Source organism: Acomys russatus, chromosome 4, assembly GCF_903995435.1.
Source record: "Acomys russatus chromosome 4, mAcoRus1.1, whole genome shotgun sequence".
Taxonomy (NCBI): domain Eukaryota; kingdom Metazoa; phylum Chordata; class Mammalia; order Rodentia; family Muridae; genus Acomys; species Acomys russatus.
This window is the reverse complement of record NC_067140.1, coordinates 63,446,992-63,460,315: the sequence shown is the minus strand read 5'-3', so window position 1 is coordinate 63,460,315 and position 13,324 is coordinate 63,446,992. Positions and strand designations below refer to the sequence as shown.

Sequence of the window (13,324 nt, the reverse complement as noted above, 5' to 3'; positions counted from 1 at the left end):
CTAGGCTCAATGCCAAAGCCCCTTCCTCCTAAAGCCTCCGGAGCACAAGCAGGTTTCCAGAACTGGAGAACTCAGGATACTAACTTCTCCATCTTCAAGGAGGGGTGGATCAGGATCAAGTTGACTCTCAGACTGTGGGCTGAGTTGCAGGAAACATCCTGGAGAGACAGGGCTTCCCGGATCCTCTGCACCCCTCCCACTGACTCTCTTGCAGGGAGTGTGGTCGCCGCGCCCCTCCTCCTGGGCACCCGGCTCCCTCCAGCGGGTGGGGAAACCGCAGACCGCGCGGCCTCCCCGGGGGCTGGCGGAGTGGCGGTGGCGACGCGCCAGGCTCAGTCTGAAGCTGGACGATGTGGGCGGGGCCTCATCCCTCCCATCTCTTCCTGGGCCCGCAAGGAGGGGCCGCAAGGGACAAGTCCTGGAGTGGTCGCTGCGCCTAGGCCAATGAGCGCGCGGGGAGCCGCGATGGAGCCTGGGGCGGCCAGGAGCACCCGGGACCCCCTATCGGTGTGGCCCCGAGCCCTCGGAGCAGGACAAGGGGCGACAGAGTCTTGGTGCCCCGTGCGGGGAATGGGGGCACTGCTGGCTCACACTGGTCCTGGGAGCTGCGTCCCACGCTGCAGCCGTCTCCGCTGCGCCTCGAAGTTTGGTGGCTGATTTGGAAAGTTGCGCCGGGGCTCCAACATCACGGCAGGTTCTGCTCACTGTCGCTTTTCTCCTCCGCGGGGTCCCAGCCTCACCAACACCCGTAGCCCCGCCTGCCCGGGGCATGTGAGCCACCGCCCCTGAGGCCGGGCGGGAGGCTCCGGGCCCGGTACCTCTAGGCTGCACACCACCGAGGGGTGCGCCCCGGTCCCAGCCGTACTCGCCATGGGCATCCAGGGTATGGAGCTGTGCGCCATGGCCGTGGTGGTGCTGCTGTTCATTGCCGTCCTCAAGCAGTTCGGCATCTTGGAACCCATGTCCATGGAAGGTAACATGTGGCCACCCGCCCCTCTGTGGCTCTTCCCCTTCCCTAGGAGGCCAGGGGTCTGTAGAAGGATAACTGCCTAGGCTCAGATGCCGCCCCCTCCTGGCTGCAGAGGGCTGGGTCTGGGACTAGGAGGGCTGAGAGAGCTCCGCGGGCTGACTGACCCAACCGGACCGCAGCGTTGGCGTAGATGGGAGGGATGGGCAGGGTGACATTTTGAGCGAGCATTCCTAGCTGACCTAGGCCTGCGAGTCCTAGCTGCCTCTGGCTTCGGCTGCCCAGAGGAGGCAGGTGACCCAGGGTGAAGGTGCTAGGAAAGACCCGCAACCCAAGGTGACAGTAATTGGCGAACGGTTTGAGACCTTTGGCAGTGGTGCGACTGTCCCTTTCGCCCTCCATCTGGTGTCCAGTTCCCTATCTTCATGCAGAGTCCCTAAGATCAGTAACCAAATCCGCAAATCTGTCCTAATAAAATATTAACAGAGGAAACAGAATGCTCTTAAGTCAGTCCTGACCATCTCTTTGGGACCCCCAACAAATAAATACCCTCGGACATGAGTAACAACTGCAGGCAGGGCCCTACCACTTCTGGGCAGACTAGGAGAAGAGAGAGACCCCCCCTCTCTGGACACATAGTTGGGCTACGAGAAGGGAGTACCAGAGATACGACTTCCTCAGCTGGTCCAGGAGTTCGAGTGCAGCCCTGCTCCTCGGAACTGAGAGAAGGGGGCTGGCTTCAGGCCACCTAGGCGCCTTAGCTGCTTCAAGGGAGGATGAGCACCCTGCTGCTGCTTCAGCGCCCTGGCGACCTTGCCAGGCATGGAACCCAGAAGCTGGGGGAGGGAGGTCCGCTCCTGTCTCTGAGCTGCCCAGCATCCTCTTAGACGCAGGGACGGATGGATCTCAGTCTCTGCGATGGGCTCCCTCACGCCCCTTCTCTAACCCTGTGAATGAGGACCGAAAAGAAAAAGTTGCTTAGATCGCTACCACCTAAGGCTCTTAGGCTCTGGTGGCCAAAGTTGCCCAAGCTTGCCTGTCTGGGGATGGACCCTGGCACTGAACTTGGTGGAGAGCGATGTGAGGGTACTTGGGGGTTAGTGGGATTTGCATGCCCCAGAAGACTTCCTGTACCTGTCATCTTCTGCACACAGTCCACTGGAAGCCTGGGGTGTGTGAGGTGTGATGCCAGGGGAAGCCGTGGCCATTCCGAGTTTCCCGGGCCCTCCTGAACCCTCACCCCTGCCCATGCCCAGAAACCTTCGTCTGCTGGCAAGGTCTGGGGCAGTCTGAGGTTTGATCCTGTGAGTTCTCAGGAGAAAGACTGTAACCGTTATAAGGTGGGCAGTGTATGGTTCGTTTGACCTGCTAAACAGTCTCCTTCAAGCTCAGAACTTCCCCCTTTTCCAGCCCACCTGTACCTTTGGGAATTCTGGAATCTTGATGCAGGCAAGAGAGCCAAACATCCTAAGCCAGGGAGGCCTGAGAGGGAATCCTGTCATCCTTACAAACTGTAAAGCCCCCTAGCCACACAGAGTCTCTCCTGTGCCCATCCATGAATCAGGGCTGAGGATTTAACTTCTGTACCTCAGTGCTGGGACAGGCTTCCACAGCCAGTGCCCTGCTCGCTGGGAACCATGGCTATCCCCAGTAACCAGCAAGGAGTGGTTACTCATAATAACAGAAGTGATTCAGGGTTGAACATATTTCTCTCGAGTAGACAGCTTTCCCCTCCCCCCCTTCACCCTCTTCCCCCCTCCCCCCTCCAGCTTGGGTCAGAGCCGGGAGTTGTTAAGTTCTAGATGTTCTGTGTTGATGGGGAGTGGTGCCAGCTGAGGGCCTGAAGTACCTAGTGGCCAGCAGCGGCTAAGGGACCGTCAGATGTGCTGTGTGAGTCCAGCCATCTGACTGGGTATATGCTGTTCTGCACGCTGCTGGGGCGAAAGGCCGCTGCTGCTCCAGGTCCTTGGCCCCTGCCACATGTGCGCATGTGCAATTGGAGGTACGGCCTGTCTTCTCTGAGCCTCCGTGGTTTTCGTCTGTAAGAAACCAGAATTCCGAGTCCTTCGGGATTGGTAGGAACTGAAGAGCCTGGCGATTTTCAGAGGGCCCTGAAGGGGCCTCTATTTGGGCATTGAGACCAGGACCCAGCATGGGCCGGGCTGAGGGCGTAGAGTTCATTTGTAAGTGGGGTCTGACAAGTATGTTCTGTTCCTGGCAAGTCCCTAAAGGTCCTGATGTTAAAGCAATAGTGCGGGCTTGGTGGTTTTAGTCCCAGGTTTCACCCCGAGGCTCTTCACCGAGCCTTGCTTGAGGGACTGGTGGGGGGGGGGGTGCCGGGTTCCAGTTACTGCATCTCTGAGGTACTGGTAAGGCGACATACTTCTTTGCCTTTCACCGCAGAAGCCTCAACCCCCATACACCCATATTTCCTCGGAGCCCCACACTCACTTAAGGCGTCGGATGTCTGAGTTCCTTCGTTAGTTTGTGAGTTGTCTCTGCCAGGTACCAGCAGCGTGGGGGCGTGGCTATGTGTTACCCACTGTAGTTCCTGTGCCTGGAACCATGCCTGGTACCAGACAGCAGTTTGGTGAGGATTTGTTGGATCTGTGAGGGAGTCTTCTCGACAAGGAGAGAAAGCTGGGGCCTTCTCTCTGCCTCTAATCCCTGCTGCCACCAAAGGCTGAGACTGTGTCCCAGGAGACATACTGCTCAGATTGGCCATGAAGGGGCTTCTAAGTGGTAGGCACCTCCAGCACAGAGGCTGGAGATGGTGTCTGTTCATGTCAATGGGATACATGTGCCTGAAGGAAGAACAGGGAACGTGGTATAGGAGGCATGGGGACAGGTTATATGGGGTGCTGGTTGGCATTTGAACGAAAAGCTTTTAAATAGGGCCTTGCTAGGTATCTCAGACTGGCCCCAAACTTATGATTTCCCTGCCTCTTCCCCCTCCCACACCATGCTGGGATTACAGATGTGCTGACCACCATGCCTGGATGGGACATTGGTTCTCAGTGGGGCTGTCCAGCATCGTATCCATGGGGGCGGGGCTTCAAAAAGCACACTTAGCATGTGCACCCTGGCAGCCGGGGGTCTCTAGGCATGCTCCCTCTAGGGGCATTGCCTTCTGTTCTCAAAGAGGTCTGGAATCTGTGTGGAACTCCAACACTGAACTCTCAGGGGCAGGCAGGGTTGAACACACAGTTATGAGACCTTCAAGGAGAAGCAGTCAGTGTTTCTCAGTGTGTCAGAGGTGAAGGCAGCAGCATCAAGGACTGCCTAGGCCACAGTCAGTTGAAAGCCAGGATGGGCAACTTGATGAGACCCTGTCTCAAAATAAAGCTAAAAACAGACTAAGGGTGGATCTCAGTAGGAAAGCATTTTGACTAGTGTATGTGAGGTCCTGTGTTCAATCTCTGCTACTGCTCATGCACATGTACACACACACACACACACACACACACACACACACACACACACACACACACTTGCATCTTGATGTCCTTGCTAGACCTACAGGGTTTGATGTAGGACCCAGCAGCTTGTCTCTTATGCATCTCGAGAGACCCACTCGGCGCGTCCCAGTTGGAAGACACAGCTCTGGTTGGGCATGGTCTTCTGCAGGCATATTGACAGCCATCCAGAGTCATGGGCATTTCCAGGTAGAGGAAGATGCCTGGGATTTTAGCAAGAGTCCCAGCTTGCCCATTAGGAGCAAACAGGAGGAGGATCAGGGCCTTGGGAGCAGTATTGGTCCTACCGGAGGCATTTGCGGCCATCCTAAGGGGGTTACAATGGGACTGGGGGAAGTGGGTAGGCTCTAACTGTGTCCGATGCAGGGCTTCTAGGACTCGCTGTGATGTAGAAGGTAGGGCTACCAGCAGGGCATGGGGGAGGAATACACAGAGGAGGTGACAGGTTTGTGGGGATGCTCTGTGGTTCCAAACAGACCTGGGAAGTTTTTTTTGGTGGGGATGAAGCATTTTTTACTGCAAATGTAATACCTCGAACCCTCATAAAGTCATGTAACCCTCTACAGTTCTGTAAGCCAGAAGCCTGCACAGATCTCCTGAAAGTGACACGGGGGGAGCAGGGCTCTTTTTCTGAAGGCTCCTGGGAGTAATATTCCCTTGCCTCTACCTATTTCTTTTCTCTTTTATTTTATTTTATTGCTTATGAGTGCTTTATCTGCAGAAGAGGGCATCAGAGCACATTAAAGATGGTTGTGAGCCACCATGTGGTTGTTGGGAATTGAACTCAGGACCTCAGGAAGAGCAGGCGGCGCTCTTAACCACTGAGCCATCCACTTCTACCTATTTCTTGAAGTGCCTTGTTGGTTCGTGGCCTCTTCCTCTGCTTCAGCAACTTCAGAAGGAACCTTCTGTCTCAGCTTCTCTCCCAGTTTCCCTTCCACTTTACTCCAAGCCACCTGCATGATCCAAGTTCCATCCCTGTTTTAAGGCCAGCTGAGCAGCAACATTAATTAGCTTTGTCTGCAGCTGGAATCCCCTTCTGCCATGTAACCAGATGCACCCATGGGTTCCAGGCATCAGTCTTGGACTATTTGGAGGGGGCTGGAGGTGGGGGTGGGAAGAGCCACTATTCTGCCTAGCACAAGGGTCTAGTAGAACAGAATCAGGAAGGAGGTAGAAGCTGTGTGCACCCATGGGGTGGCCTGATGGGAGGTTTGCTATCAGCATACGTGAGGACACAGCAGCGTAGGCTAAGGTAAGAAGGAACCAGGCTCAAGGGCTGGACCGATGCTGGTGTTAACAGATTAGAGCAAAGCAGCAATCAGAGCAATAGGGGAGGCAGGGGACATTGGATGCTGCCGCCAAGGTGGTTGTTATGGGTCCCATGCTCATATGAGGCTCTCTGACATCTGGGGAAGTCACCCCATCACCAGCCAGAGCTCCTCCCAAAGTCCCTGTGATCACCCGTCTTGCCTTCCTTGTCTTTCAGGCCAGCTGGCCTGTTCAGAGAACTCCACCTCCTTGCACATGTCATACCTCTAGACCTGTCTAGGAGGCTGGGCTCCCCAGGGTGGAGTTGATACAGCCTAGACACCTCACAGGAGATCCCTGGCTGAAGCAGGGGTGTGGCTTGTCCATTCTGTCATTTTGGAGGTTTCCAGCAGTCTGTTTCCTACACCTGGAACTCCTCCATCTAGGACCCCCACCACTTGGGTCAGTGGTGAGGTCCTGGAAGTGTTTGGGAGCGTCAGAGCCTCCCAGCTGCCAGGGCTATGTTCTTGCTGGGACATGAGGTGTGTTCCAGCCAACAATGAAGCCCTGGAAATAAAATGAAAGTGCCGTGATCAAGACAACAGAAGGGTGAGGCTGTGGAAGCCCCAGAGAAAGAGAGGCCCCTCTCATGAAGAGGGGGTGGGTGGGTGTTTCCAGCACCTGGAGCCTGACAGGTGCCAGAGAAACAGGAGCTGTGGATGGGCACTGCCACGGCCTACTGTATACGCACCCGATCACAGAAAGGCCATGAAGTCAAGAGAGGGGAAGTATTGCGCTAACACTGAGTGTTCAGCGCACAGGTGCCCCTCACAGCAAGGCTGGGCATACCTCTCTAGGTTCCAGGCCCTTCTTACCTTATTTGCTCATTAGCTTGCTGTGTGCTTTTAACCTGAGGGCTCACTTTGCTGGTCTTTGAAATGGGAATCAAAGGAGTCTTCCCTGTGTGTGTGGTTCACTGGGCTGGGGCAGACTTTTTAAAAAAAAGGTTTGAAAGAGTGGAGGTGGGAACTCAGGGTCAGGATCCCTGGGGGTTGGGGTGCAAGGTTGACAGAGCCTTACTCCCAGCCCTTTGTCTACCTCCATGGCCCAGGGCTTGGCATTAATGCTGTGTCTCAGTTCAGATCTACTAAGTTCTAGAGTAGCGGCTTCTTTCTCCCTAACACTTGGTGGCACTACTGGCTTCCAGTGGAGCAAGGCCACTACATATCCTGACAGACATTCTGGTTAGATGGCAGCATAGCGTAAGATGAAACTTGGTTCTGGAAAGAATGCTGGGTAGTGCTGCCTGGGCAGCAGTGAGATGCCACCGTTTGAGCCCACTCCTCATCTGTAGGGGGCTTTGGAGAGGCCTGTCTCCCCTGGGATGTCCCTGACCCTTCCTTCACAGGACACACCCATTTGTGGGCTCATCACCAAGGGCCTCAGTGTGCCCAGAACCACCTGGCAAACAGCAGGTATCAAATAAATTAGTTTAATGTCTGTCGCCAATATCACAGTCCGGGGGAGTTATAAAGACAGAAGGCTGTCTTACCCTTCTGCTCTGAAACTTTCCAGATTGAGGTCCGTCTGGTGATGGGTTCTTGCTGGCAGCATCCCCCTGGGCAGTCCAAGGCACTGCATAGAGAAAGACAGGAACCTACGTGTATTTCTCTTATGGTCTCTTCCTTGCAAAACCACCAGTATTTCTTACTGTGGGCATTAAATCTCACCGCATGAAGCCTGAAAGGGATTGATGTAGTTTTCATGAGTTCCCGGTTAGTTCCCAAAGGAAAAGAAACAAAAGCAAACCTGACTCGGAATCTCTGCGGCTTCCACCATGGTATGATGCTTCCGGATGAGCCCTCACCAGAAACCATCCTGTCTGGATCCTTCAGTTACCAGAATTACTCAGATCTCTTCATCAACCACCCAGTCTTGAGGTTTTTTTTGTTTTTGTTTTTTTTTTATTTTTTATTTTATATGTATGGGTATTGTGGTGATTTGGATGAGGCATGGCTTTGTTGGAGAAGGTGTGTCACTGGGGGAAGGCTTTGAGGTTTCAAAAAACTTACACCACTACTCCCCCTGTCTGCCTCCAACTTTTGGAACAAGATGTGAGCTCTTAGCTGTTTCTGCCACCATGTCCTTGCTCCACCATTACAGACTCTAACCTTAGGTATCATACGTGCCCAATAAGCTCTTTCTTCCATATGTTGCCTTGGTCATGGAATCTTATCACCTTCAATAGCAAAGTAACTAAGTCAGAGTTGGCACTCGTGGGCTTTTGCTGTGACAGATATGACCATGCTGCCTTTGGGAGGAAGGTGGAAGACTTTGACACTTCAGATTGGAAAAGCTGTTGAACCCTGCAATCAGGCCTTAACGGGCAATCCTAGAAGGAGCTTGGAAGACAGTGGTATGGTGTGGACTGTGGGGGCCCAGCTCAAGAGGTTTCAGAGGGGGACAATATTAGTAGCCGGGCCAGAGACCATTCTTGGGGTACTCTGGCAAAGGATGTGGCTGCTTTCTGTCCTTGTCCTAAGAATCTGCCTGAGGCTAAGTTAAAAAGGATTGATTTCCCTGGCAGAGGAGACCTCGATATAGCCTAATGTTGACTCTGCTGTGTGGTTATCAGTGATCACTGTTACAAAGGTCTTCAGTGAGGAGGAGCAAGCAGGGCAAAAAGAAATATAAAACGTACAGTTTGAAATGAAAAAGAGCCCCAGGAAATTTAATGCTGGAACCAAGGCTTGTGGGGAAAAAGATGAGAAGATTAAAGGTTTGTTCCAAAATGGTGTAACGGGGGGGGGGGGGGGGGAGGGGGGGGGGGGGGGGCTGGGATGGGCGGTACCTTCAGGGAAAAACCCCACTTCACCTAAACTTCCAATTTGTGCAAAGGAGAGACCTGAGGAATAACATTCTGCTCCTAAAACAAAACAAGGGAAAGATGCTGCAAGTCCACAAGACCCCAACGTGGGCAGCCATAGTTGGCAGTGTCATCCATGTGGTTCAGGCTTCAGAGTAAAGGGCTTGTGGAATCTTCCTCCACTGTTAAGGAGAGCTGCTGAGGCCAGGCATGTGTGTTGCACGTGGTCTAATTTGTCTGTTTTCTGGCGAGGTCAAAGGAGGCTCAGGGAGGGTGAGTAACTCTCCTGAGGTTGCAGGAAATGGCAGAGCCAGGACCTACCTTTTAGAATGCCATACACCAGCCCTAGATGGATCTCTCACTGGGAGTGGGGGTGGGGTGGCGGCGGGGGCAGGCATAGAGACCGCTGAATTCAGCCATGTGTGTCCCAGACTCTTCCAGGATGGGGGTCAGGATCCCAAAATGGAGTCAGCTCCTTAGATCCAAATCCCAAGTGGGAAATATCCCTGGCTAGGCATTGTGAAGATTAAGCCTGGCAATGTGTACAGAGCTTGCAAACAAGGCCAGATGAGTAAGCACACTGATGGTGTAAGCTCTTCTGCCTGGCTCAATGCTCTCTCGTCAGAATCCCCACCCCGACCCCCACCCCCCACGGTGCCACATCACTAACTGTAGTAGAAATCTCATGTTTTAAGTAAGTTTGTGATTTTTGTATTATATTACATTTATAGTCATCCATAACCTTGTATGGCCCAGGGGTTGGTCATGCCTAGAGCGTTCACAGAACTCTGGGGACTAAGGAAGGGTTGAGACTCAGCCATCATTTCAGGAGTTGGAAACCTCTTACTTTCCACGGCCCAGTTATGTAGGCCCAGCTAGCGATCAATTAAGACACAGACATTTGTTATATTTTAAGATAGCCTTAGTTAACCTAGGGCAGGGCAGATATCAATCCTCTGAACTACCTCCCATAGTGGGGCAGGCATGGGATTCCCTGTCTTAATCCCATGCCATCTGCTTCCAGTAACTTTTATTAAGCTACCTCCCATCAACAATCCCATATATTTGTTAATGTTCTTTATCTGGGCTGGATTCTCCATCCACACCGCTGTCCATGTGCTTCTCTTCCAGCTAACCCATGACAACCTTACTCTCTTCACTTCAGGTCTTTCTCCTTCTCCTTTCTTCTGGTGGTGGTCCTTCTTTTTCCCAGGATTCCTCTCTCTCCTAGCCCCACTTTTCTCCTGCCCTACCCAGGTGGGATGGCTTTTTAATAAGCAAAAGGTAAATCACAGAGACTGTAAGCAGTAATTAGCATCAAAATACAGCAGACCACCCCCCAACACAGTTATGTCCTCCAAGAGCTGAGATTTGGAATTCGTCCGGGTCTGGGCCCTAGGACTGTGGTTAGGGCCACTTTCCTCCCTACTCACAAGAGTCCTTACTTGGTTTATCTCAAATCCACCAGCAGTTTTCCTCTGCTCTCCATGGTGTGGGATGACGTACAGTCACTGATGTGGGGACCATATTAGAGACTTTAATGGTGACACCCCAAAGTAAGTGAAATGAAACTTTGTACCCAAAAGTATCGTGTGAGTGAGCTCTCCCCATGATGACCGCTAAGATGTTTTAAACACCAGATTAATTCTAACTATGCTGAGTGTCCATGGTGACTTGAGGGAGTCTGTTCGCTCTGCCAGCTCTGCCTGCCCCTGGCCAGGCACAGTTATATGCAGGTCACTATGGGATGCATGAGCATACTAAAGCAGCTTGAGGGGCCCTAACTCAATAGCAGTGGGGAGGAGGGAAGAAGAGAATATTAGGAGGGTTGAGGTCACAGGGATTGGAGCCCCTGAGTATGGGGGTACCTCTGGAGTTTGCTACAAAGAAATAATTCGGGGATCCTCAGAGGCTCCAGAGAAAGTTTGAGGGAGGTTCTGCTTCTGTTTCTGTCTCCGCCCCTATTGTGGCAAGCTGCAGGAGCCTTTAGGACAGCTGCTCAGAGGTGTCAGTGACAGCCCAAGGAAGCTTGGATGGGTTCAGCTACTGGGCCAGGCCAAGGAGGCCCCTCCCCCAGCCCTTTATGGGTCCACTCAGTGAATTCGAGATCTAAGTCACGTTTCCCAAACCCTTACAATTGGGTGGTGGACAGAGGGAACCACACAGAGGAGGCAGGGCAGGACCCTGGTCCGTACTGTTTATGCACTGGTGAGGATGCCCAGCTTGAATTTGAGGGTCATTTGACACTACCATCTACCATGCTGTCAATCATCATAATTGGTTAAGCTGATCTGGCTGGCTAGGTCGGGTGTCCCCTTCTTCCCTCACAGTTTTATGTGTCTCTCCTGCATGCTTGGTCTAACAGGATGGCCTTGGACCAAATAGAGGAGGAGCCATCTTTAGTCCAGGGCACACGAGTAGCTGTGTTCATTTCTTAAACCCCTAGACTAGCTCTCACAAAAGCCCCGCCATTAACATCCCTCATGTCATGTGACTTTGGACTTTTTAAAACACCAACAAAAGCTTCGAGGCTAGAGAGATTGGTAAAGTATTTGACTTGAAAACATGAAGACAAGACATGGATTTGAATCCACAGTGTTCAGCGCTGTAGCAGGGACAGGGAGGTCCTTGAGACTTGCCAGGGCCTGCTGGGAAGAGGCAGAGGATCCAGGTGTCCTGGCATGCTTGTGGATGTGTTGATGGGCAGTGTGGGGAGACCCTGGAGTTTTGCATGACATTGGAAAGCCATATAGCTCTCTCTCCCTACTCTGGCCCATTTTGTGGCTGGGAACTGCCACATCTTGACATCTTTTGTTGGGACCAAACCCTTGTGTGTGAGAGGAACACACTCATGCAAACCATAGCAATGACCTCCAGCATACCCTGTCTCCAAATATGGCCACATAGACCATTAGGGCTCGGATGGGTGGGATCCAGTCCATAGCACAAAACCCAGAAACAGTCATATGCCAGCAAGCCACAGTCAACCCAAGGAGTAAAACTAGCATGGGGGTAGATAGCAGGGGGTTGTCACCTCTGAGAAGGTGTCTGAACATATATGAGCAGAGGCCCAGTGGGAGATAGATTTTCAGGGATATGGGGCAGTATGGCTGAGTGGAGAGGGAGGGGAATGATGCCTGAGGTAAAGTGTGAGCAGGGGGTGGGATATAGACTGGTCACTTTGGATTTTATAGTAGACATGGGGCAGGTTAAGGGGCAAGCGTGTCTCCAGAAGCTTCCTCTGGCATTCTGGGAAGAAGCAGCTGCCTGGTCAAGGACAGACACAATCTAAGAAGAAAATGGGACCCTGGAGAGATGGAATGAGTCAACCAGACACAGAGATGAAATGTGTGTGTGTGTGTGTGTGTGTGTGTGTGTGTGTGTGTGTGTGTGTGTGTGAGAGAGAGAGAGAGAGAGAGAGAGAGAGAGAGAGAGAGACCAGAGGTCAGTCTCAAGTGTTATTCCTCAGCCACCTTGTTTTTGAGATAGAGCCTCTTGTGGACCGAGTAGGCTAGACAGAGAGCTCCAGGAATCCCCCTGTCTCACCTCCCAGCACTGAGATTCCAAGCATGAGCCACCTGACTTCACTTTTTATGTGGGTGCTGGGGACATAGCAACCACTTTACCAACTGACCCATCTCCCCAGACCCTCACCCTGGACTTCTGGTTGGGATTGCATTGACTATGCATATATATGACTTTAGGGGAAAGGGTGTGTTTGTACTAGTGCCCAACTTTGTAATATTATGTCACTATCACGTGGTCCTATGTTGCGTGGAAGTTTATCTGTTTACACAGAGGTCCTTTGAGTGTTCTTTACTGCTTCAGTAAATCTTTTAGATTTACTCCTCATGCAAGTGTTACCTGTTATTTTTAGTGCATTTTCTAGGTGGCTATTACTGGTACAGAAAGCAGCTATTGATTTTTTCATGAATTCATCTCCTCCCTCCCTTCCTCCTCCTCTTCCACCTCATTCTCCTCAGTTCTCCTTTTGACACAGGCTGACATAGTTCAGGTTGGCCTTGACCTGCAGTGTAGCCAAGGCTGACCTTGAGCTCCCATCCTCTAGGCTCTGCACCCCAGTGCTGCCTCACAAGTGTGCACCATCACATTTGGTTATCAGTAAGATTTTCACACAATTTTCCCTTCTTACAATCTTCCAAGTCTTAATCAACACACACACACACATACTCACACACATACACACACATACATACACACATACACACATATACACACATACATACACACATATACACACATACATACACAACACACATAAACACATATACATACACATACATATATATATACATGCATACACCACACACACACACACACACACACACACACACACACACACACACGGGGGGGGGCAGGTAGGGGGAAGCTGGGCACACCTAGCTAACATTTTGGTCAAGATTTTGAGTCTTGAGTAAAATGCCATTCATTTTCCCTCCTAATGTTGCTGTTATGAGACTTTGAGACCAAATCACCATGTCAATCAGCAGTATGACAATTGCTAGAGGTCCTCTGAGAGCTGTTGAGAGCTGGGGGTCCTCTGAGAGCTGTTGAAAGCTGGGGGTCCTCTGAGAGCTGTTGAGAGCTGGGGGTCCTCTGAGAGCTGTTGAGAGCTGGGGATCCTCGAGAGCTGTTGAAAGCTGGGGGTCCTCTGAGAGCTGTTGAGAGCTGGGGGTCCTCTGAGAGCTGTTGAGAGCTGGGGATCCTCGAGAGCTGTTGAGAACCTGGCCTTTTGCAGGGTCA

The 13,324-nt window shown here is 52.1% G+C and overlaps 1 protein-coding gene across 3 annotated transcripts in view; it reads left to right on the top strand.

Annotated features, from left to right (window-relative positions):
- Nucleotides 1-13,324, top strand: part of Kcnip3 (potassium voltage-gated channel interacting protein 3) — a 67,546-nt gene that overhangs the window by 39,899 nt on the left and 14,323 nt on the right. Inside the window, exon 1 of one of the 3 annotated variants that reach the window (XM_051144583.1) lies at nucleotides 453-973. The exons of the other annotated variants lie outside the window; for them this stretch is intronic. Coding sequence (XP_051000540.1) covers nucleotides 871-973 — 103 coding nt within the window. The 5' untranslated portion in view covers nucleotides 453-870. Of the gene's footprint in view, nucleotides 1-452; nucleotides 974-13,324 lie in introns of those variants that run through there. 3 annotated transcript variants of the gene reach the window in all.